This window comes from Triturus cristatus, chromosome 5_1, assembly GCF_964204655.1.
Source record: "Triturus cristatus chromosome 5_1, aTriCri1.1, whole genome shotgun sequence".
Taxonomy (NCBI): Eukaryota; Metazoa; Chordata; class Amphibia; order Caudata; family Salamandridae; genus Triturus; species Triturus cristatus.
Window position 1 is genome coordinate 75,461,914 of NC_140587.1, and position 24,807 is coordinate 75,486,720.

Genomic DNA, 24,807 nt, shown 5'->3' on the forward strand with positions numbered 1-24,807 from the left:
GCAGCCTCCTGTGCGATTATGCCGGAAGACGGTTATTGTCTGTATGTCAATTATGGCATAATACCCCCTTTGCCTTGAGCGAGTAAGCATGGGCAAAAACGCCACTAAAATGGCCTGTTGCGTATCAGTTTATGTAGCAAGGTGTTTGTCGCTTACACTCTCAATGCGGGCGAGTAAGGGGCAGATCAGCTATTCACACAGTTCGCACTTCCAGGTAATGCAGTTCCGCCCTTCACTCAGTTGGCAATAGTGACTTAGACCTTGTCGGGGTATATCACGTGTGGACACTACAAGGCCAGCCGCTTTTAGTTGCCGAGTTTCACCCCAGATTGTATATCCCAGTTGGCAATGAGCGCCAGAAGTTCCAGAGGCAGCGCGCTCCGTACCTCCAAGAAGTCTCTGGATTCGTTTCTCTGCTCTGTGCGCAGCATCTGTATATGCTGTCACCGATTCGTACAGGCCTCACCGGGGATCACCTTCAGTTTCCGGCGTCGTCTCAGGCCCAGAGGTAGTCACCACCTGCTCTGGACTTGGCGAGTGCAGCGCCCTGCCTCCGATCTCCGTGCAGATTAGCAATCTTGCTGGGAGCACAGCCGAGCCGCTCGCGCAAGCCCCGCAACCTGGGCCAGCATACACTCAGGATAAATACCTCGCTCTGCCGTGACGTTGGGAGACTCTGGTTCCGACGTGCCGCTCACCTCGTCACCGATCGCGTCTCCAGGGCCTCGGAGCTCGAATCAGGCCGCAGAGTCTCCTCGTGTACCGAGAAAACCTCACCGAGTCTTCAAGGCATCAAACTGAAGCTCCGTCGCTAAACATGAAGGTGCGTGTATCGGAGTGCGGTTAAAACTGCTAATTAGTCATAATTCCTGACAGATTTGTATTACGGCTTGCGGAGCGCGTTCAGGCCGCGGTCATCTTGCGTCTTGGCAACGTGGACAAGATTCTGAACTAGAAACTACTGGACTTCGACCGTCTGGACACTCTGGACTTCGTTTGGGCCCGACTTTGTCTCCCACTCAGTCTGCTGCATTGTCTGTTCCCATGCACCGTACAGAATCCGTGCAAGATCTATGGAGCATCAAGAGCAACCGAAGATTTCTCCCTTGGAGTGAAGGAGTCACTCCCCTGCATTCACATCCACAGCAACACTGCTGTCTGCTCTGCTGACTCTGAGCTCCTATGGACTCCGAAGGCCTCAGCAACACAGGATGTGTAGGTTTCTACCCCCCCCCGCGAGGTCGGAGCTGCCCTCTCACCAAGTTTGAGGTCCGAATCCCTTGTGGGAGCTGCAATACCCGAACCGGTGCGCACCGCGTACATTTGCAGGTGCATATGCTTGTTGGCGTTTCCCGAACAAGTGCATTGGGCTCAGAGTATCCCCAACCACTGGCCCTATTTTCAACCAAGAACTCTGGCATCCTCGCACCGAGTGCTCCGTAGGCTGTTGTTTGGTGAAATCGCTTGAGGTCCTCTTGCGACTCCAGTGCCTCCAGCCTGTGAGTCCACTTGAGGGTCAACTTTGCTTTTCTTGGGCTCCCCTAGTTGCTCCAGGACTGCCCTGACTCCCCTTGCTGTGGTGAGTCCCCTGGACCTTGATGGTTCGAACCGTAAGCATCTTTGACCTTCTGCGTCCGTTGCCGTTTCCAAGACCTGTTGGTGCTCCCGCCAGACACTGACACCTCAGCACTCTACATCCTTCATGGGACAGCTCATATTCAGCTCCTGGTTGTCCTTGATGTCTCCTGGTCCCCATAGCTGCAGAGTCAAGGACTCCATCAACGCACCTGAAACACCCGACATCGGTGGGCATACCTCTACCGAGCCCCTGGTCACCCATGAGTGACCCAGATTCTGTCCCCTCTGCTTCTATGTACTCTTCCAATATGAAATAATGGGGTGACCCATAAGAGTCTACGGACCTGGGTAATGTTCAATATAGAAAACAATGGTCCTAAACTGTTTCTAGTTGATTTTACCTCTGAACGTTATTCATTAAGTCAAAATTTATAGTCATGGTACACATAGAAATCAAATTGCAGCCTAAATGTACTCCAATTTTTTCTCAATTCAATTAAATATATATCCTCAAAATGACTTACAAGCACCAAAGATAGCTCCAATAGTGACTGTTTAATCTCACAGTTATTATAACAGATCACTGTAAATAATGCTCCAAATCAGAAAAAATGGTTGCTCCATGGGGAGTGTGAAGAAGAAGAGTGCTTGTGAATTAGAACAGATGTATAGGGAGGTAAATCAAAAGGATACATTTAAACAATCAATTTCACTTAGTAATGTCCTCAGTAAACTGGTTGATTGATTAGAAGGCTGCAGTGTTGATCCAATCAAACACCGGGGAATAAATCACCCATGGCATCTCAATTGGCATTCAAGGCGCAGTCCGGGGGATCCGTGCTGTACTAAGGACATTACTGAGTGAAATTGATTGTTTAAATGTATCCTTTTGATTTCACTCCCTATACATCTCTTCTAATTCACGAGCACTCTTCTTCTTCAAACTCCCTTTGTAGCGAGCCTTTTTTCTGTTTTGAAGCATTATTTACAGTGATCTGTTATCATAACTGTGGAATTAAACAGTCACTATTGGAGCTATCTTTGGTGCTTGTTTGTCATTTTGTGGATGTATATTTAGATGTATATTTAATTGAATTGAGAGTGAATTGGAGTACATTTAGGATGCAATTTGATTTCTATGTGTACCATGCATATACATTTTGACTTAATGAATAACGTTCAGAAGTAAAATCAACTAGAAACCATTGTTTTCATGTACTCTTTGGCAAGAATCCACCTTTGGATTCCAACAGACACTTTTCTTCCTTCCAACAGCGGCTCTTCTTCGAAGTCCACCATTGGGTTCGACAGCGGTTTCTGAAGCCACTTCAGACCTATGGACCCGGCTTTCCTGGGATAGGTAACTTGGATACCTCTGTATGCACAGATGGGGTGGCTCTCCAACCTCCTAACTTCCAAGGGGTTTCTTTGAAGTCCACTGGGAAAGGTCTTTAAACTTTAAAACTTCAACCGCGACTTTCCCATAGAATTGTACGGAGCATGCAGTTGTGTTCTCACACTGCACCTGTTCTCCATGGGGTCCCTTCTTACTCACCTTGGGTGGTTCCTTGGAGTCCCAGCGATTCTACATCCTCTCGATCCTGTCTTGACTTGAGTCGTGATTCTTATACCACTATTTTAGTATATGGTTTGGTCCCCCCCCCCGGGGCCTACTGTGTATTAGTGCTAGTGACTATCATTTCTGTGCTTAAGTATTGTGTGCTTTGTGATTTTATATATATATATAGGAGATACTGTGTCATACTAGGTAGTGTTATGTAATAAATACATATTTTTATAACTACTGTGTGGTTCTCATTTCATTTAACCAATACTATACGGTTGCATTCTTGTAAACAAGATGCTTAACATTCCTTCAAGACTAAGCCCGAAGGCTGCTCTTCACAGCCACCCCTTGGATAGCTTTTTAAGGTTATCTTTGACCTCTTAAATCATCATAAGGGTTGTTTGGACTGGTGCAAGGTGCCCCCTTTAATTATTAGACAGCACATACCAGGCCAACTTCTCACACCAGGCATTGGCTGTCTTGGATCACAAGAAATAACAACAAAAGAGTATGAAAAAATGAGAAAAATAAATGGACAATAATTATCCTAAAATAAGGAAGAGGTGCCAGGAAGCAGATCAATCAGATGTGAAAAATAGAACCCTCACTCACCAACATAGTTGGTGACATGCTTCATCATGGGGTTCCACCAGGGGTGCCTTGTGCACCTCCGGTGTGCTTCGACGCTTTGTTAGGGCGGAGCAAAAAATCAGACTAGAAAGTTTTAAGTGACTAGTAAGTGCAAAGAAGGAAAAAAAATTAAAAGGTCAAGATTCGTCCACAGGTAAATTTAATAGTGACGAAACCTGAACACATTAAAAACAGTGAAGGATGATTAATACTGACAATGAATTGGTCAGATGCATCCTATATTGGTCATATTGGTCGACATGTTTCAGCTTATAATTGTCTCTTACAAAGCTTTCTTCAGGACCTAATGAAAAAATAAAAATAGCACCTTGGCGGTGTAAGCTTACTAAAGCTTACCCTAACCTCAGGTGCAAAAAACCGATACACTCACAGGTTCAATACAGGCCTTCCACAACTCAGAAAGGGTATCTGTAAAAAAAATATGCATATGTTGTATCAACGTATATACTAATCTGAAATTTATTATTGTAACCAAATTCAGATTGAATGCAATAATGGCACAGAACATAGTTTGACAATGTGGTCCATACAATTGTGTGACCAACACTAATGTTCAACAGCTCCAAGTTTTGATCGAGAGCAAACAAGTAACATCGGTTCTGTTTAATTATTTATTTTGAATCTTGTCAAAAAAGTACTCAGCTGGACCATTAGACCAACGAGTCGTCATAAAAATACTGTTACGAAATAAGTGTAAATCCCATTTAGACTAGGCACTATTAACAAAATCATATTGCAAAAGCAGGAAAACAACAGGAGCTTACGTGTATGTAGAAAGGAGTAGGCTCCTTAGGCAAGTAGGTGGGTGGCGGGACTACAGAACAGCTATAATGGAAAAAGAAACGGAAAGCTCACACTTAACCCGTTATTCCATTAAACAAGAAGTACCGCTTGTTGGAAACCGGGCAACCGGGTTAGCAGTCACCAGGTTCCCAGCACAATGGTAGCTTGGCTCGAGCGGTTGGGGGTCAGGCACCGTGTTAAGCGTACGTCACACCCTCACAATAACCATGCGTTCATCCGTTCCAAAAACGACACTACACCGTAAAAATTATGAAAGAAAGTAGTTTGTCTTTATCTTATTTTCTCTTAGTTGCAGGGTTCAAAACATACATACAACACTATAAGACTTTACTTGAAAATAGCAGGTCAAATAAATAATACCACAGTGGGATTTCAATAAATAGGATCAGGTCATAAATAAGCAAGGAATAAATAGGGGTGCAATAAATACCAATGGCTAATAAATACTGTCAGACAATAAATACAATGCAGGAATAAATACGGTCAGACAATAAATACAGTCAATAAATAAAGCACCTTCAGTAACTTAAATAACACAATTAATGACAATTACAGTTCACATCACTTTCCTGAGGTAGTTTGGTTTTACTATGCCCAAGTACAGCTTGTGGTCATTTGGTTGACATGGGGGGGTGTCCCACCTAGATTGGTCAAGGCTGGGCCTGAACTGAGGTAGAATAAGGGTAACCTAAGGATCTGTCTCTCCCAAAATACACAACCCCTCACAGAGGTCACTGCACCAGTCTCAGTTCACCCCTGGCACTCCCAGGCTGGTTCTAACACCCCTCTAGCCCCTAGAATGGTCTTTTAGGGCTCCACAGGGCCTCAGATGCCCCCTCTACCACTTACTGCCCTTTTCACGATGATCGGCTCCGCTCGGCGCCGTCGATGTCGTGAGGCGGCTCCGGCTCGATGTCGCTGGGCGGCTCCGGTTCGGTGTCGCTGGGCGGCTCCGGTTCGGTGTCGCTGGGCGGCTTCGGATCGATGTCGCTGGGCTGTTCCGGATCGATGTCGCTGGGCGGCCTCGGCTCGATGTCGCTGGGCTGTTCCGGATCGATGTCGCTGGGCGGCCTCGGCTCGATGTCGCTGGGCTGCTCCGGCTCGATGTCGCCTTCCGGCGTCGCAGGGTCACGGTCTCCCCGCTTCCGGGTGTCTCCGGAGTGCGACCTCCACTTCCGACCTCCGGCGCGCTTCACCTCAGATTCCGGCGTCTCCGGAGTGCGATCTCCACTCCCGACCTCCGGCGCGCTTCACCTCGATCTCCGGCGACTCCGGAGTGCGATCTCCACTCCCGACCTCCGGCGCGCTTCACCTCGACCTCAGGTGACTCCTTACTCGACCTCCGGTGCCTCTCCACGACCTCCGTCGGCGCCCTCACTCGACCTCTGACGGCTCCGGGTACGACGTCTGCTTTCTGTCAGCGTTGCTACTCCACCTCAGGCCTCAGGTCTCCAGGCTTCTCGACGTCAGGACTCCAGGACGACACCGCTAAACAGGTCAGGAGCTTGCTGGTCTTCTTCTTTAAGGCCCCTTCACAATATTTAGGTCCTTAAGATGGTTTTTCTGGTCTTGGTCCCACACAGGGCTCTAGGCTGGGCTTGGTCAGTAGGGACTAGCATCAAGGGTGGGTTTCTGGACCCCACTCCAAGCACTGGTTTCCACCCCTGCTGCCTTACTCCGACCTCCTCCTGAACTGGTCCTCTCTCCTCTCTAGTCAGATGCCAACTGCCACTCTGAGATGGCCTCCCAACATTCTAAACTGCCTCCCTCTGTCACAGGGTTCTAGAATGTTGCAGAAGGTTCTGGAAATCTCCAGTGGGCTCTGATGATGTCACAGGTGGCCTCCATTTTGTGTCTCAGGCCCTCAGACAGAAGTTCCAGGGGTAGGGAAAATGGCTCCCTGACCCTGCATCAACACTAAAAAGTCTGGTGGTTCCCAAAAAGGAAAAATTCTAACAGGGTTTGAGGCAAAAGTGGGACAAAATAAATAATGATGAGGAGGGACCACCCAAAGGGCTGACAGGTCTAACACACGTCCCCCCCCCAGCTGAAAGTAGGGAGAGCTACCCAACCCCTTGGTAGTTCTCATCACTAAGGCGGAAATACCTTGAGAGACCGTCTGCATTGGCGTGGTCCACTCCAGGCCGATGTTCCACCTGAAAGTCCATTCCCTGTAGGGAGATAGACCACCTTAGCAACTTGGGATTCTCCCCCTTCATCTGCATCAGCCAACGAAGGGGTCTGTGGTCGGTCTGAACTAGGAAGTGCGAGCCAAACAGGTATGGCCGCAACTTCTTCAGAGCCCATACCACTGCAAAGGCTTCACGCTCTATTGCACTCCACTTCTGTTCCCTGGGAAGTAGTCTCCGGGATAGGAAGACCACGGGTTGATCCAGACCCTCTTCATTGAGTTGCGATAACACTGCCCCAATGCCATGTTCCGATGCATCCGTCTGGACAATGAACTCCTTGGAAAAGTCTGGGGCCCTTAAAACCGGGGCCTCGCACATGGCTTGCTTCAGTTTCACAAAGGCCTGCTGGCAAGCCTCCGTCCAGACTACCCGTCGAGGTTGTTTCTTGGACGTAAGCTCCGTGAGGGGGGCCACAATGGTCCCATACCCCTTCACGAAGCGGCGGTAATATCCTGTGAGGCCCAGAAAAGCTCGGACCTCAGTCTGAGTCTTGGGGGGTTCCGAGGCCATGATTGCCTCGATTTTTGCCTGGAGTGGCTGCACCGCTCCCCTACCCACCAAGTGTCCAAGGTACACTACCGACCCCTGCCCGATCTGGCATTTACTGGCCTTGATCGTTAACCCAGCTTGTTTCAGGGCCTGGAGAACAGTTTGCAGGTGACGCAAGTGATCCTCCCAGCTGTTACTGAAGACGGCAATGTCGTCCAGATAAGCAGCAGAGAAACTCTCCATTCCGGCGAGGATCTGGTTCACCAGACGCTGAAACGTGGCAGGTGCGTTCTTGAGCCCAAAGGGCATCACGCAGAACTGGTAGTGGCCCTTGGGCGTGGAGAAGGCTGACCTTTCCTTAGCTCCATCAGTCAGAGAGATCTGCCAGTACCCGGATGTAAGGTCAAAGGTACTCAAATATTGGGCAGCTCCCAGCCGGTCGATCAGTTCATCCGCCCTCGGGATCGGATGAGCATCAGTCTTGGTTACTGAGTTCAGTCCCCGGTAGTCCACACAGAACCTCAGTTCCGGTTGGGCACCCGGTGGTGCAGCTTTTGGTACTAGTACCACCGGACTGGACCAGGGGCTGCTAGAAGGCTCAATCACTCCTAGCTCCAGTATCTTAGTGACTTCACTGTGAATGCTGGCCTTCACCTTGTCTGTCATCCGGTAGATCTTTGACTTCACAGGTGGCCTGTCTCCTGTGTCCACATCATGGACGCACAGGTGAGTCCTACCCGGAACAAGGGAGAACAACGAAGAATACTGCCCCAGGACCTGGCGACAGTCCTCCTGCTGTTCAGGAGTTAGGGACGGGGAGAGAATCACTCCCTCCACCAACCCATCCTTTTCTTGAGACGCAAATAAGTCGGGGAGAGGCTCGCTTTCCACGTCCTCTGCTCCGTCAGTCACCATTAACAATAGGACTTCGGGCCTCTCATGGTGGGGTTTGAGGCGGTTGGCATGCAGCACCCGTAGGGGCTGACGAGGGGTCTTCAGGTCCACCAAGTAGGTAGCCTTACCCTTCTTCTCCAACACCTCAAAGGGTCCTAACCAGCGATCCTAGAGGGCGCTAAGCTCTCCTGGTTCGATCACCCACACCTTCTGGCCAGGCTCCAACTCCACCGGGTGAGCATTGTGGTCATACCACGCCTTCATCACTGCTTGGCTGGCTTCCAAGTTGTCAGAAGCTTGCTTCCACAACTTAGCCATTTGGCTCCGGAAGGCCAGCATGTAGCTCACCACGTCCTGGGGAAGCTTTCTGGGAGTTCTTTCCCATCCGTCTCTCACCAGGCTGAGAGGTCCACGCACAGGGTGCCCATACAAAAGCTCGAAGGGGCTGAAGCCCACTCCCTTCTGTGGCACTTCCCTGTAGGAAAACAATAGACAGGGTAGGAGGACGTCCCATTTCCTCCGCAGGCTTTCAGGCAGACTTCTGATCATGCCTTTCAAGGTCTTATTGAACCTCTCTACCAGACCATTGGTCTGGGGGTGGTAAGGAGTGGTGAACCGGTAGGTCACTCCACACTCCTTCCACATCGCCCGCATGTATGCTGACATGAAGTTGGTCCCCCTGTTGGACACAACTTCCTTGGGAAAACCCACTCGGGTAAAGATTCCCATCAGGGCCCTAGCCACAACAGGTGCAGTAATGGTCCTCAGAGGTATGGCCTCTGGGTACCGTGTGGCATGATCCACCAGAACCAGGATAAACCTGTGACCAGCTGTAGTAGGCGGATCTAACGGTCCCACAATGTCGATGACCACCCTTTCAAAGGGGGTGCTAACGACAGGAAGGGGTTCCAGGGGAGCTTTCAGCTTCACCCCTGTTTTCCCACTGGCTTGACAAGACACACACGTCCGGCAGTAGGTGTCGGACGACACTTTCATCTGAGGCCAATAAAAGTGTGGGACAAGACGGGCGAAGGTCTTGTCTTGCCCCAGGTGTCCTGCCAAGGGGATTTCATGAGCCAATTCCAGAAGGAAGGCTCGGTAACGTTGAGGGACAACCAAGGCCCGTGACGATCCGTGCATGGGTGCCTTGGGTTCACTGTAGAGGAGGCCATCCTCCCAGTAAATGTGGTAGTTCCCCTCAACGTTACCTGCTGCCTGGGCTTCGCCCTGTCGCCTCAGTCCCTCAAGGGTAGGACACTCCCTCTGGCCCTTGCAGAATTCCTCCCTGGTCGGCCCTCCCTCCACGTGCCACTCGGCCGGGATGGGTAGGTTCTCCAGGTTGGTAACATCCCCCTCCGCGGACTCCTGGTCCACCACCTCCGGTGGCCTATCCGTCACACGGGGCGCGGATGCCGAGGCAGGCTCCTCCTGCCTTCGGTTCTTCCCTTGGTTGGCAGCCGGCGGTGCCTTTGTTACAGGCTCCCGCCTAAACGAACTCCCCCTCCGGGTAGTCGCAGACCTGGTGCTGACACAGGCCCAGTCAGGTGTACCCAGCATCTCAGCATGAGTCCGGTATTCCACCTCCTTCCAAGCATTATGCTCCATGTCATTCCCCCAGTAGACAATCGACTGGCACGGCAGGGCTTACGGCAACTCGCAGTGACCCTGCAACCCCTTCCCATTCAAAGGGAACCTCGGCCACCGGATAGTGACCCATTCTGCCGTCAGCCATCGCGGCAGGGTGGAGTACATGGGGAATCACCTGCTCTGGAGACACCAGTTGGCTACGTACCATAGTCATACTGGCTCCTGTGTCTCTCAGAGCCTCCCCTCTTTGGCCGTTGATGGTGACCCACTGCCCATACTTTGTGGTATTTGCGGGCACCTGGATCTTAGGAACCATCTCCCGTTCTCCCAGGGACACTAAAGTGACACCCGCCCACTCCCTTCCCTTATCTAAGGGCATCTCCTCCCCGAGCACTACACTAGCTACTCCGGGGGCCTTTCCTCCGATGGGAGGGGGTGGTCTTTTCGGGCACTTCACATCTCCCCTATAGTGTCCGACACCACCGCACTCAAAGCAATGGACAACCCTTGGCTGCTGACTCTGGCCAGGATTAGGGTTTCTGGGTGGGTTAGCCCTAGGGGTGAATCCCGTTCCCTTCCCTTGGGAACTATTTTGGGGGCCTTTAGAGAACTCCGTTTTCTTTTCCCCTCCCTCTTTCTTCTGGGGGGGCGCCCTGTCCGGTCCTTTGAGAGTCCCCTCCAGTCCCCCTTGTGGACACCCGGGTACTAGCCCAAATGTCCGCCTCCTCAGCAAGCTTCCGGGGATTGGTCAGCTTGCTATCCACCAGGTGTTGACGCAGTTCAGGGAAACATTTTTCGAGCAGGTGTTCCTTCAACATCAAATCAAACAACCCCTCATAGTCCCTCACCTCACTGCCTTGTATCCAACCCTCTAATGCCTTCTTTGCATAGTCCAGGAAATCCACCCAATTCTGTGTGCCCAGTTTGTGGCTACCCCGGAACTTCTGTCTATACTTCTCGGGTGTTAGTCCAAACCTCCTCACGAGCGCCACTTTCATGGTGGGGTAGTGGGTCTGCTCATCCTGCTCCAGGGCCAATAATGTATCCCTACCAGCTGGAGGCATGTATTTATACAATCCCCCTCCCCAATACTTCTCTGGAACCCCATGGGCTCTTAAAGAGACCTCATAGGCCGCTAGCCACTTGGCGATATCATCCCCTGCACTATAGCTAGCTACTATGTCTTTTGGCAGATAGGGTTTGGGTTCCCTGGTGATTTCTTTGTCTTTGCTGCCACCATTAGGAACAGTTTGTGCCCCGACTCGTAGGATCTGGAGATCTATCTCCTTGAGCCTCAACTCGTGAGCCATCCTCCGTTCCTCCTTCTCTTTCTCCAGCTCCGCCAACTTCCATGTGAGCTGTCTTTTCTCCCTCCGGTCAGTTAATTCTACTTCTGATAAGCCGCCACTAGAGACACTGCTGCCCTTCCTTGAAAGTGTTCTGGGCCCCTCTACTAGGTTCCCCACCTCAGGTTGGTATAAACCAGCCCCCTCGCGGTCAGTCTCTCCATCCCTGTCCTCCTTTTCAGCCTTACTTTCTCGTCGTGCCTCCCCCCAAGCCCTCAAGCTGGTTTGGAGCTCACCCTTCTTTGCACCTTGGGGACAAAACACCCCCTCTCGCTCACAAAACTCCCTGAGTTGGGCCACAGTATAAGTTTCCACATCCTCCAGTACAAACTCCATTTTGCCCACTCAGGATAGAAGACAGTTGCTTACAGAAGCTATGCAGGGGGGTGCCTTTTGTAGTACCTCCTCCCACCACCAGAAGTAAATTTGGAAAAAACAAAACTCAAAATTAGGAAGTCCGCTTGGAGAAAACTCCCGGTGTAGGCCTATGGACTACCCACAGTTATTGTCGGGTGGACGCAAGCACAGCTCAATCCCACCACTGAACACCAATTTTATGTTGGAAACCGGGCAACCGGGTTAGCAGTCACCAGGTTCCCAGCACAATGGTAGCTTGGCTCGAGCGGTTGGGGGTCAGGCACCGTGTTAAGCGTACGTCACACCCTCACAATAACCATGCGTTCATCCGTTCCAAAAACGACACTACACCGTAAAAATTATGAAAGAAAGTAGTTTGTCTTTATCTTATTTTCTCTTAGTTGCAGGGTTCAAAACATACATACAACACTATAAGACTTTACTTGAAAATAGCAGGTCAAATAAATAATACCACAGTGGGATTTCAATAAATAGGATCAGGTCATAAATAAGCAAGGAATAAATAGGGGTGCAATAAATACCAATGGCTAATAAATACTGTCAGACAATAAATACAATGCAGGAATAAATACGGTCAGACAATAAATACAGTCAATAAATAAAGCACCTTCAGTAACTTAAATAACACAATTAATGACAATTACAGTTCACATCACTTTCCTGAGGTAGTTTGGTTTTACTATGCCCAAGTACAGCTTGTGGTCATTTGGTTGACATGGGGGGGTGTCCCACCTAGATTGGTCAAGGCTGGGCCTGAACTGAGGTAGAATAAGGGTAACCTAAGGATCTGTCTCTCCCAAAATACACAACCCCTCACAGAGGTCACTGCACCAGTCTCAGTTCACCCCTGGCACTCCCAGGCTGGTTCTAACACCCCTCTAGCCCCTAGAATGGTCTTTTAGGGCTCCACAGGGCCTCAGATGCCCCCTCTACCACTTACTGCCCTTTTCACGATGATCGGCTCCGCTCGGCGCCGTCGATGTCGTGAGGCGGCTTCGGCTCGATGTCGCTGTGCGGCTCCGGTTCGGTGTCGCTGGGCGGCTTCGGATCGATGTCGCTGGGCTGTTCCGGATCGATGTCGCTGGGCGGCCTCGGCTCGATGTCGCTGGGCTGTTCCGGATCGATGTCGCTGGGCGGCCTCGGCTCGATGTCGCTGGGCTGTTCCGGATCGATGTCGCTGGGCGGCCTCGGCTCGATGTCGCTGGGCTGCTCCGGCTCGATGTCGCCTTCCGGCGTCGCAGGGTCACGGTCTCCCCGCTTCCGGGTGTCTCCGGAGTGCGACCTCCACTCCCGACCTCCGGCGCGCTTCACCTCAGATTCCGGCGTCTCCGGAGTGCGATCTCCACTCCCGACCTCCGGCGCGCTTCACCTCGATCTCCGGCGACTCCGGAGTGCGATCTCCACTCCCAACCTCCGGCGCGCTTCACCTCGACCTCAGGTGACTCCTTACTCGACCTCCGGTGCCTCTCCACGACCTCCGTCGGCGCCCTCACTCGACCTCTGACGGCTCCGGGTACGACGTCTGCTTTCTGTCAGCGTCGCTTCTCCACCTCAGGCCTCAGGTCTCCAGGCTTCTCGACGTCAGGACTCCAGGACGACACCGCTAAACAGGTCAGGAGCTTGCTGGTCTTCTTCTTTAAGGCCCCTTCACAATATTTAGGTCCTTAAGATGGTTTTTCTGGTCTTGGTCCCACACAGGGCTCTAGGCTGGGCTTGGTCAGTAGGGACTAGCATCAAGGGTGGGTTTCTGGACCCCACTCCAAGCACTGGTTTCCACCCCTGCTGCCTTACTCCGACCTCCTCCTGAACTGGTCCTCTCTCCTCTCTAGTCAGATGCCAACTGCCACTCTGAGATGGCCTCCCAACATTCTAAACTGCCTCCCTCTGTCACAGGGTTCTAGAATGTTGCAGAAGGTTCTGGAAATCTCCAGTGGGCTCTGATGATGTCACAGGTGGCCTCCATTTTGTGTCTCAGGCCCTCAGACAGAAGTTCCAGGGGTAGGGAAAATGGCTCCCTGACCCTGCATCAACACTAAAAAGTCTGGTGGTTCCCAAAAAGGAAAGATTCTAACAGGGTTTGAGGCAAAAGTGGGACAAAATAAATAATGATGAGGAGGGACCACCCAAAGGGCTGACAGGTCTAACACCGCTCAACACAATTGTTCGTAAATATAACTATCCTTTTGGAAGAGGTATATAGATGATATTTTTATCATCTGGCAGGGTCCTGAGAACATCTTACTTAATTTTTTGTCCTGGATCAATACTTGTGATCCAAATTTGCTGTTCACCCATACGTTCAGCAGTAACGAGATGGTATTCTTGGATGTGGTTGTTACCAAAATAGATGGGGCATTGTTGACAAAAACATACTATAAACCCACTGCCAAGAATAACCTTTTGACTTTTTCCAGCTTTCACCCACGACCATTGCGGGAAAATTTACCTTGCGGCCAATTTTTGCGTATTCGACGCAATTGTAGTAAGGTGGATGATTTTCGTATGCAGTCTAAGGAATTAACACAAAAATTGAAACAGAGGGGTTATCCTGAAAGAATCCTGACAATGAGTTGCAAGAGGGCTTGGAATCAGCCTAGAGAAATTCTATTGCAAGACTATCCCAAACACGTCAGAGACATCCCACTCACGTGTGTGACTACCTATAATGTTGCCTCCAACACCATTTCGAAATCTATCAGAAAACATTGGCGAATACTGGAGAGCAATAATATCAAATGGGATAAACCATTATTCTCGTATAAAAAAGCTACGAGTTTGAAGGATTCATTGGTTCACACTAGACCACGAAATTCGAACATTTCCACCGAAATCTCTGTCCTTAATGCGTGGGGCCTACCACCTATTCTAGGTCATTATCCATGTGGTATTTGTCATCTTACCTCCACCACTAAAACTTTGGCTTTGGAAACTGACAAAATCTGGACACAAAGGAGCCACACAAATTGTAACACAACTGACGTGGTCTATTTGATCACATGTCCATGCAATTTGAGATATGTGGGGATGACCACACGCAAGGTTAAATTTCGCATTGGAGAACATCGGAGTAATATCCGGTGTAAAAAAAGCATGACCAAATTGACTCGGCACTTTTTGCGTTTAAACCACACTGTGGATGATCTACATTGGACTATCATTGAACAAGTGAAACCATCCTTATTGTTTGAAAAAGAACAACGCTGGATTTACCGCTTATCAACAAACTTGGTGGGTCTAAACGATAATATCTCGTGGGTAACAGTCTTGAGGCGTAATAACTAATGTCATTAACTGATTTTTTTAGTTTATCTTGTTATGTGTACCATTTTGAATGGAGTCTGTTAAATACTCTCTGTATTTTATCCATCTAGCTCCATTCTGACACAAATGAGATTGTTTATATACCCCGTTGGTTCTAAACAGGGTTTACAACTGGACACCAACAGGGTTTATAACTGTATACCGTTATGGTTTCCAACTGGATCTATAACTGCTTTTCCACCCTAACTACTACATACTGTATTGATAGGTGCTTCAATATCTAGGTCTTGGCCGCTTTTGTTGGTGTCTTTATTGCGGCTCTGTTCTTTACACTTCCCTGTCTGTTGTGATTTGTCTGCGCCCTGATTATCGAGTAAAGTTTTTAATCGCGGAAGTGTAGTTTTGCGGTCTAGCCTTTCCTGACAACCAGCGGTTTGGTCCTTCCTCCCTGTTGATGCCGCTGACGCATTGCGAGATCCGGCTTACAGGGATTATTTGAGACTTCCCGCCATTTCGTTGGCTTGCTTTATTTAAACCCGAACGCCCTGCACTTTATTTGACTCCGGGCTCGGTGGTACATTTAGGTTGAAGAACCGGGCAGAGGACTTGGATGATGTAAGTACCGCCCGATAGTTATATTTACGAACAAATGTGTTGAGCGGTACTTCTTGTTTAATGGAATAACGGGTTAAGTGTGAGCTTTCCGTTTCTTTTTCCATTATAGCTGTTCTGTAGTCCCGCCACCCACCTACTTGCCTAAGGAGCCTACTCCTTTCTACATACGCGTAAGCTCCTGTTGTTTTCCTGCTTTTGCAATATGATTTTGTTAATAGTGCCTAGTCTAAATGTGATTTACACTTATTTCGTAACAGTATTTTTATGACGACTCGTTGGTCTAATGGTCCAGCTGAGTACTTTTTTGACAAGATTCAAAATAAATAATTAAACAGAACCGATGTTACTTGTTTGCTCTCGATCAAAACTTGGAGCTGTTGAACATTAGTGTTAGTCACACAATTGTATGGACCACATTGTCTAACAAATCGTCGAAGCACACCGGAGGTGCACAAGGCACCCCTGGTGGAACCCCATGATGAAGCATGTCACCAACTATGTTGGTGAGTGAGGGTTCTATTTTTCACATCTGATTGATCTGCTTCCTGGCACCTCTTCCTTATTTTAGGATAATTATTGTCCATTTATTTTTCTCATTTTTTCATACTCTTTTGTTGTTATTTCTTATGATACAGGGGGACTAAGAGTATGGCTTAACCCTCTCTCTCTTGTTGTTCTCAGTTATGTCTTGGATCACACACTATGCTCTGTGAGGTAGGGCGCCCGTGTTGGGAGCACAAATGATTGTTGGCTTTGTACTCCCATGTATGTGTATGTGATTTATGATTCACTGATGTGTGTCTTTTACTAGTAGTGTGTTAATAAATATATAATATATTCCTCCAGAGACCAGTTGTCTGTGTCTATTCCCTGTTGGTTGATTTATGCTTCCTTATCCAGTCAGGGTCAGAGTACAAGAGGAGAAAGATTCTGCGGCAAACCTCTAATTGAATTTTTGAAATGGAATGACATGTCCTCACATTGATGCTTTGTGGGAGATAACTAACTTGCGTTAGCAAATTGTGGCTCTGAAATGGCATGAAACCTCTCCTTAAAATTGAAATACTGCTAATTAGCTCAGAGAAGTAATCCATTATTAATTTCATTATGGAAGTTTACTTCACTAAGTCAATAAGGTCCTGGGGTGGTTCCAGTGGCGCTTCCAGTGATCTGGTATTTGGAGTCTGAGTCAGTGCAGGTACTGTTCACATACTCTTCTAGAAGTTATGGGTCTGTTTTCGGAGTACTGGTACTGGTGCTGTAGCTGGGCAAGCAACCAATTCAGAGTCAAGTCTGAGGGGCACCAAGTTTTTCAAAACTGAACATTTCTGACCATTTCTTATCTGATTGGCGGAGGCACCAACTGATTCAACTAGTTCACCAGTTACAATCAGAAAACTGTACTTTACATTTATGCTCTGTGACATTAAACCTTAATATCTCAAGTGTAGACCTCACTGTTTTTAATGTCCCTCCTTCTGTGCCGCTCCCCTTCAAAATCACGTTTCCTCATCCAGTTTCACTATTTTTATAGTCTCTTTGGTGAAAACCGCTACCTGATTTCATTCCCACCCTGACAGAGATTTATTTCTCATTCACAGAATCAAAGAACTTGAAGAGACCTGCAGCAGCACAAGAAAAGCCCTTGGTAGTATCACCAGATGATCAATCGTATAAGTGTGTAGAGTCTGAGAAAACTCTCAACTTGAGGTTGGGCCTGTATACACACCCTATGATATACGTTCAGGGGAAAAATATTGGTCTACCTAGCGTGTGATAAAACTTATGCACAGCTCATCTATATGGACAGTTTACAAAGATCCACACAGGAGGTCATGTCTTTGAATATACCGCGTGGGAAAACCTTTGCTCTGAAATTGTACCTATGATAATTACCTCAGATGTTCTATTCTAGTGAGAAACAAAACTAGTGCAGATTGGTACAAAAGTGCCACTGAGAAATTCCACAATTGTAGTTCTAATGTGAAATTAGAGCAGTTAATCTGAATATCCTGAGGATGGGTCATACCTGTGTAAGGAGTGTGAAAAAGCGTGACCCCCACAACATTTCTGTTGAAATATCAGAGATTGCTTACAGGGGAGAAAATCTACCTGTATATGGAATGTGGATAAACCTGCACTGAGGGCACTTCGCTTCACAGGCATCAAATAGTTAATTCTGAGGATAGGTCAAACTAGTGTACGGAATGTGGTAAAAGCTTCACTAAACTAAAGAAGCTGTTGAGAGACCAGAGAGTTCATACAGGTGATGAGCGCTAGAATTGTACAGATTGTGGGAAAAGCTTCACTGAGAAAGGCACACTGGTGAAGCAACAGATAATCCATGCTGATGAGAAACCTTATAACTGTAATGAATGTGAGAAACACTTTGCTGAGAAGAAATCACAGTTGCTAAATAGTCCATACTGGTTAGAAACCATGTGACTGTACAGAAAGTGCAAAAAGATTAATTGAAAAGGGCACACTGGTGAATCATAAGATAATGTAAACTGGTGAGGAACCCTATCAGTGTAATGATTGTGAGAAAATCTTCACTTTGAATAGCTACAGTACACTCATCAGAGTACCCATACTTGTTAGAAGCCCTGTCACTGTACAGAATATAGGAAATGCTTCAGAGAGAGCGGCACACTGATGATGCATCAGACAAGCAATTCCGCCTATAAACCATATCGGTATACAGAATGTGGGAAAAGCTTCATTAAGACATACAGTTTGTTGAAACACCAGAGTGTCCATACTGGAGAGAAACCCTTCCACTGCACAGAATGTGTAAAAAGATTCACTCGGAAGACCACACTGTTCGATCATCAGAGAATCCATACTGGTGAAAAACCCTCTCATTGCACAGATGCGAGAAAAGCTTTACTATGACAAGCAAATTGTTACTACATCAGCAAATCCACACTGGTGAGAACCCCTATCAGTGTACAGAATGCGGGAAAAGCTTTACTCTGAAAAGCAATTTGTTAAAACATCAGAGAATCCACACTGGTGAGAAACCCTATCATTGCACAGAATGCAGGAAAAGCTTTACTCTGAATAGCAGTTTGTTACTACATCAGAGAATCCACACTGATGAGAAACCCTATCATTGTACAGAATGCGGGAAAAGCTTTACCCAGAAAAGCAATTTGTTAATACATCACAGAATCCACACTGGTGAGAAACCCTATCATTGCATAGAATGCGGGAAAAACTTTGCTTTGAAGGGTACGCTGTTGAATCATCAGAGAATCCATACTGGTGAGAAACCCTATCATTGTACAGAATGCGGGAAAAGCTTTACTGAGCAGAGGACTCTGTTGACCCATCAGAGAATTCATACTGGTGAGAAACCCTATAATTGCACAGAATGCAGGAAAAGCTTTACTCGGAAGAGTACGCTTGGGAATCATCAGAGAATCCACACTGGTGAGAAACCCTATCATTGCTCAGAATGCGAGAAAAGCTTTACTCTGAAAAGCAGTTTGTTAATACATCAGAGAATCCACACTGATGAGAAACCCTATCAGTGTACAGAATGCGGGAAAAGGTGTAGTGACACAAGTAAGCTGTTGAACCATCAGAGAATCCCTACTGGTGAGAAACCCTATCATTGCATAGAATGCGGCAAAAGCTTTACTCTGAAGAACAATTTGTTAGTACATCAGAGAACCCATATTGGTGAGAAACCCTATCAATGTACAGAATGCGGGAAAAGCTTTACTGAGCAGGCTACGCTGTTGAAGCATCAGCGAATCTATACTGGTGAGAAACCGCATAGGTGTTCTGAATGTGGGAGAGGCTTCACTAAGAAGCAAGGTGTCTTAAGACATCTTATAACCCACACTGGTGAGAAACCCTATTCATGCACAGAATGTGGGGAAAGCTTTACTGATAAGATATCACTGTCAGAGAATCCATACTGATGAGAAACCTTTTCGTTGTTCTGAATCTAGAAAAAGCTTCACTCAGGTAACCTTTTTAGAGAGAATTAATTGTGGCAAACATTGCAAAAGCTTCACAAGAATGTAGATATTGTAAAATAATCAGAGAATCCGTTCATTGTAGAAAACTCATAGCCTAGAATGTGGAATAGTAGTGAAGCAAGGGGACTTGAAATATATCAGCATTTGGGAGATAGAATGGATACAAAAGTGAATCCAGAAGATAAATTCAAATTAAGAGTCCTCTCTTTCACCTTACCTATTCTATTATTTGACAATGTCTTCATATTATAAACATTGTAGTCTTGCTCTGCACAGGGGTACGTGACTGGTAAATATAATTATGTGCATAATTGTCGAAAGTATAAAGGCAAAGATCATCTTCGCCATGGTGTCAGATCAAGAGCTTTTTAAAGTCCATTTTACCCCATTCGCTCTCTTTCTAAGATTCCCTCGCCATGACAACTGTTTGTCCTTTTTAAAAAGACTACTTGTAACATGAATTTATATGCACACATGTAGACACACACCTGTGAAAATAAATGTGCAATAACACGTTATTTGCTACAACAAAGCAAGATTCAAACATTTCTTACTGTGACAAAAAACCATGTTATAGCCACAATGCATCGTGACTAACCTGACTAATTCTCATGAGAAAACATCATGGCGTATGAAGATCCGTAACACGCAATATGCTGTTTATTATCATTGTTATTTTTTTTAAGATTTATTTTTATTTCATGAGTAGGTGAAATGCTATACTGTTCGTTTATTTGTAGTAAAAGAACAAAAGCAATGCTTAATTATATAGTTAAGTGCGAGAGAGTCTTTTTGCAGGCTCCCAGTGTACTTTTTGTCCTGCTGTTGCTGGAGTTAGTGCTGTGTAATGACTCTGTAGTGCCTGTGGAGCCTGCCTTCCAGGCCTCGGTGCATGTACTTTGGCCCTTAAAAGTGCATGTTTAATTGGCTTATCTACAATTGGTATACATTTACTAATACATTGGTCCCTAATGTATGACACCCGATGTACCAGGGTCCATATGTTAAGTGTTCCTCATGGACTGCAACACTTATTGTGCCACCACGAGTATGACCAGCTATAACATCTCTCTCACACATGCCAATGCAGGCTGGCAGAGCAGCTTTAAAACTGCTAACTCTACTCTGCCATTTCAATCTGTGTCAAAGCCCAAACCTTCTTTTTTAATATTTGTAATTCATACCTAAGGTAGGTCTAACGAGCCTCAAAGGCAGGGTGCATTATATTAACCTCTTCTGTGCCCATGACGAGATAGTCTCGTCATGGAGCACGGTCGCGCTGTGCCCATGACGAGACTATCTCGTCATGAACCCCACCCACTAATGCAATGCCTGGCACAGGAGGGGGAAAGGGCGTGGCACTAAAGGGGTTAAAGAGAAGGATATCCGTTATGGTCTACATGTCCTGACAGCAAAAACCCTTGCATTGTTGTTTTCACTCTATTAAGACTAGTAGCCTCATTGGTTAGTATGGAGTTACACACTGACAACTCAGTATTGCTAACTTCCAAATGGGACTACTAAAGTTGAAGCTTTAAGGTATCAAAAGAATCACTGCATTAAATCTAACTTAATGAGCAAGCTGAGTTTAATGTAACTATTTTATAAATGGCAATTTCTAGAAAGTTGTCACTTTGTTACCCAAAACTTTCCAGTAACCGTCTTTGGTTGCACACAACTGCTGTCCTCGAGACAGCCTGCTACCCTCCGAGGGAGAGGTGAGAAGAACTGTCAGGAAGGGGAACGAAGGACCTGCCCAGGGGAAGAGGCGTGATCTTCTGGCAGGACGGCCAGACGGGGTGTGAACCCAGAAGGCAAGCTTGAAAGGTGAAGCCACTGTTGTGTGTTTCTTGCTCGGCCCATTGTCGCTTTCCCTATGTGTTGGACTTGGCCCTTTTTCCCTGAAATTTTTCGCTTTTATGGGAAATCGCATGTTATGGAAATGCAAATATTGAATACTGTTCAAAGATGTACGCAGACTGAGTTTTCCCATTTACACCTAAAGCTTTTAAAATGGATGCCATAGCTGTGTGGTTGTGCCGACTGACTGAGCTGGGTTACCAGTCTAGTTGTTATTTCCCAGCAACCCCAGCTTTTGGAGGGAAGCCTGGCACCCAGGGTGCTCTACCCCTCCCCCTAGGCCAGTTAGAGCCAGTCTCCCCAGACGCTTCTAGAAGCTTCTGGCACTGTCTGGAAGGTGGGGTGAGGGGCGTATAAAGGGCAGAGTTGGGCTGCCATGTGCTCAGTCAGAGGGTGGACCTAAGAGAGAGGGGACCTGCTGCCAGGGTTTACCGCCACATGGGCCTGTGTGCTGGGCCCTGAGCTTGCCTACACCCCCCTACTGTCCACAAGGCGAGGGAAAACTATAGTTGGGGTGACGCTGACCTGGAGGAACCTATGCAGGAGTTTTAGGCGGTAGGGTCTAGTCAGGGACCTATGCCACTGGAAGTGACAGGGCTTAGGCGCTGCCTTTTAATTTGAGTGAGGGATCCTGAACTAACCCACTGATCTGGCCCGGCGGGAGGAGAACCCAGGGACGACCTGCAGAGACTAATTAGTCCGCCTTCAGCCACCAACTCAACTTCCCCCACCTCAAGAAACCCTCAACCAAGGGCGCAGTAACCAGAAAGCACCTTGTGGGACCCTGACTGCAGTCCCTGCGGAGAGAGAGCGCTATATACAAGCTGCCTGTGGAAGGAGAGCGCTATATCCGGTGAGCGCTACATTTTACTGGACTGTGCTCTGCTGGTGAGTGCTGCAATCCCAGCTACCTGCTCCCTAGTGTCTGGTGGGCGCTGCATTCCGCTTCCCCTGTGCAGCAGTGACGTTTTGGGCACATTGGAACCCGTGGGAGCCCACCCCATGGTTCTGGCACCATCGAGATGATTTAAAATCGGAGCGGGAGCCCACCCCGCGTGATGCCGCCTTTAGCGGGTGCCTACCCCACTCTATGCTTGTGGAGATAACTGGAGCCCACCCCGCGTGTGTGCGCACTGGTGCCGAGGAAAATTAAGGCGGGTGCCCACCCCGCGACATGGTGCTTACTGAAGTCCGTGGGAGCCCACCCCGCACTTCAGAGCCACTAACTTCACCGCCGCAGCCTGTGGCCAACGAAAAGAGAAGAGCCGCCGCGCTGCCCGCGGCGACCCGGAAGGTGTGGAGACTGCCTGGCGTGGGCGGGGCCTAGGCAGGAAGGACTGGCGTTGCTGAGGGGGCGCCCGTGAGTCCGGGAGAGCCCAAGCGCAGCCGGAAGCCGGCCGGAGAGTCCTGGGAGAGCGGGAGCCTACCCCGCCTCCCCCCTGGCGAGAAAGTGACGCGCGGGGCTCCCAGTTGGAAGGGAGGACCCCGCGTGTCGTCCATGAAGTCACGGGCCCCAGGAGCGGGACCCGGGTGAAGAGCGAGGAGAGGCAGCGGAAGTGCCGTTGGTCACCGGTGGGGCTCCCGTGGTGGAGGGGGAGCCCCGTGAGCTGTGCCTGAGAGTCCCGGGTCCCAGGAGGGGGCCCGGGTGAAGACCCGAACGGTGTCCTGGTGGGCGGGGCTCTCGCGAGGTGAAGAGCGCCCCGCAAGCTCAGCTGCCCAGGAGTGAGGCGGAAGGGGGGGCCCGAGGCGCATTGTTGGCACCTGCCCCCACCGCCTGGGATTCCTGCTGCATCCCCGGTGGGCCGTGGAAGCCTCCCCAGTCGGGGGGAGAGAAGAGTCCTGCTGGAGTTCGCCGTGTCCCTGTGCAGGTCATCGGAGCTGCAGTCAGAGGGACTTGAGTGTGGCCCTAAAGAGCGGAGTCGTCAGTGAGCCTGGTGAGTGGGGCTCAGCCTTGCCTTGGTGGGGGGGTGAAGTCGGGGCACACAGTCGGTGCCCGCCCCCTGTGGCTGCACGGAGGGCCCGTGGGGCCCATACTTACTTTGTGGGCATTGTGACGTCGAGAGCCCCAGAAGAGGGGCTCCCACGCTCCCAGTTGGCCCGGACCTGGACTCAACTGCCCCCACTGGACAGTTGCAATCTGTAGGCATTTGTTGTAGATGGCACTAGGTGTTCCCTGTTTTGCCCTTACTATGTATGGTGTATCTGTACGCCTCGCGATGTGGCCTTTTGGGCTTATGATCTAGGCCCCATTATAACCGGAGGGTGTCCTGGGTAGTCATGCTGGTGCCTGCCAAATGTCCGGGATGCTCCAGGATTGGGGAATTACATATATTGATGGCCAGATGGATTGTTGTGACCCTTGATGGCCCCTATGTACAAAGTCGGAAGCGTGATCGGTCTCCCCTGCTGCTGATTAGTACCTAATGCTTTTCCCTAAGGGGGGCAGCTGATACGAGCATGCCTAATGAGATGCATATTGTTGAGAGGCCATGATGTCCCCCTAATGCAGGTGTTTATAATGCGACGGGGTCTTTTCCCTAGGGCTACCTGGCTGGTGTTCTGCCTCGTGAGCTCTGCCTAAACTTTATGTCCACAGGTCCAGGCTCGAGAGTAATGTCTTTACATCTGCTAATGCCTAATGTTTTCCCCTTACAGCTTTCCTGCCTCAGGGGTGTTCATGTCACTTACACTTATGGTGATGTCATGATGTTTTAGTACAGGTGTTCCGGACGAATGCCTAATGTTATGCACTGATGTGTTTTATTGCAGGATTGAGGCCAATGGACTGCACCTTTATTCCTCACGTACATTTGTTATATCTGAATGTCGCAATGGTTCCGGCAGAGGCCCGATTGGCCCTGCCATGTATATAATTCCCCCCTGTAACTTTTGACCCAGCGCCAGTTGGCGCAGTATAGAGATTGCCCAGAAATACCTTGTGTTTTGTTAATACAGAAGTTATTCTTACACAAACTGGTGTAGTGTCTCTTTTTGTAGTGTGCCTTGTGTGTCGCCTGTGTGTACTGCGTGGATGCTTTGCACATTTACTCCAGAGTTTGGCCCACCCGCTCTGCACCACGCTACCCGTTTCCAACATTAGTCTCACTGTGCACGTTGAGGGCCGCTTTTCTTTTGCACATGTTACTACATAACACGCTTGCCTTTGTGTCACATTGTATTTTCACGCAGAACCTGCACATGTTTTCATATTTTATTCTTTTCCTGGGATTTAGTCTAAACACACTAGACAAGGTCAAGCAACAATGCCCCTTGTTATTCTCTCTGGTCAGTCGCTAGCACTTAGACATAACACGAGAATGCAGCTGCTGTTTGTGAGCACACATATCTTGTCATATAACTGAGGACAGGGGTTCTGTAAAAACACACACTGAGGGAAAGTCCTGAAGAAAGAGTGCTGCGTCAGCTGAGATGTAGAACACGCACCAATGTATGCTGCGATACGGGGTCCGCCACAAATCCCGGAGATCTATAATATATAATCATTTAGGTTCAGTAGAAAGAGGGGGGTAGGCTAAACTGTCTTATAACATGACAGGCCTTTTGATGGTTTATGGTTTGTTAACCATGCACAC

At 48.5% G+C, this 24,807-nt stretch overlaps 1 protein-coding gene across 1 annotated transcript in view; it reads left to right on the forward strand.

Moving 5' to 3' along the window:
- The window catches only part of LOC146830216 (uncharacterized), a 75,469-nt gene extending 55,584 nt beyond the window's left edge, over window positions 1–19,885 (forward strand). The window contains exon 2 of the mRNA XM_085604428.1: window positions 16,964–19,885. Coding sequence (XP_085460554.1) covers window positions 18,254–19,294 — 1,041 coding nt within the window. The 5' untranslated portion in view covers window positions 16,964–18,253 and the 3' untranslated portion in view covers window positions 19,295–19,885. The remainder of the gene's footprint in view (window positions 1–16,963) is intronic.
- Window positions 19,886–24,807: the final 4,922 nt, after the last annotated feature.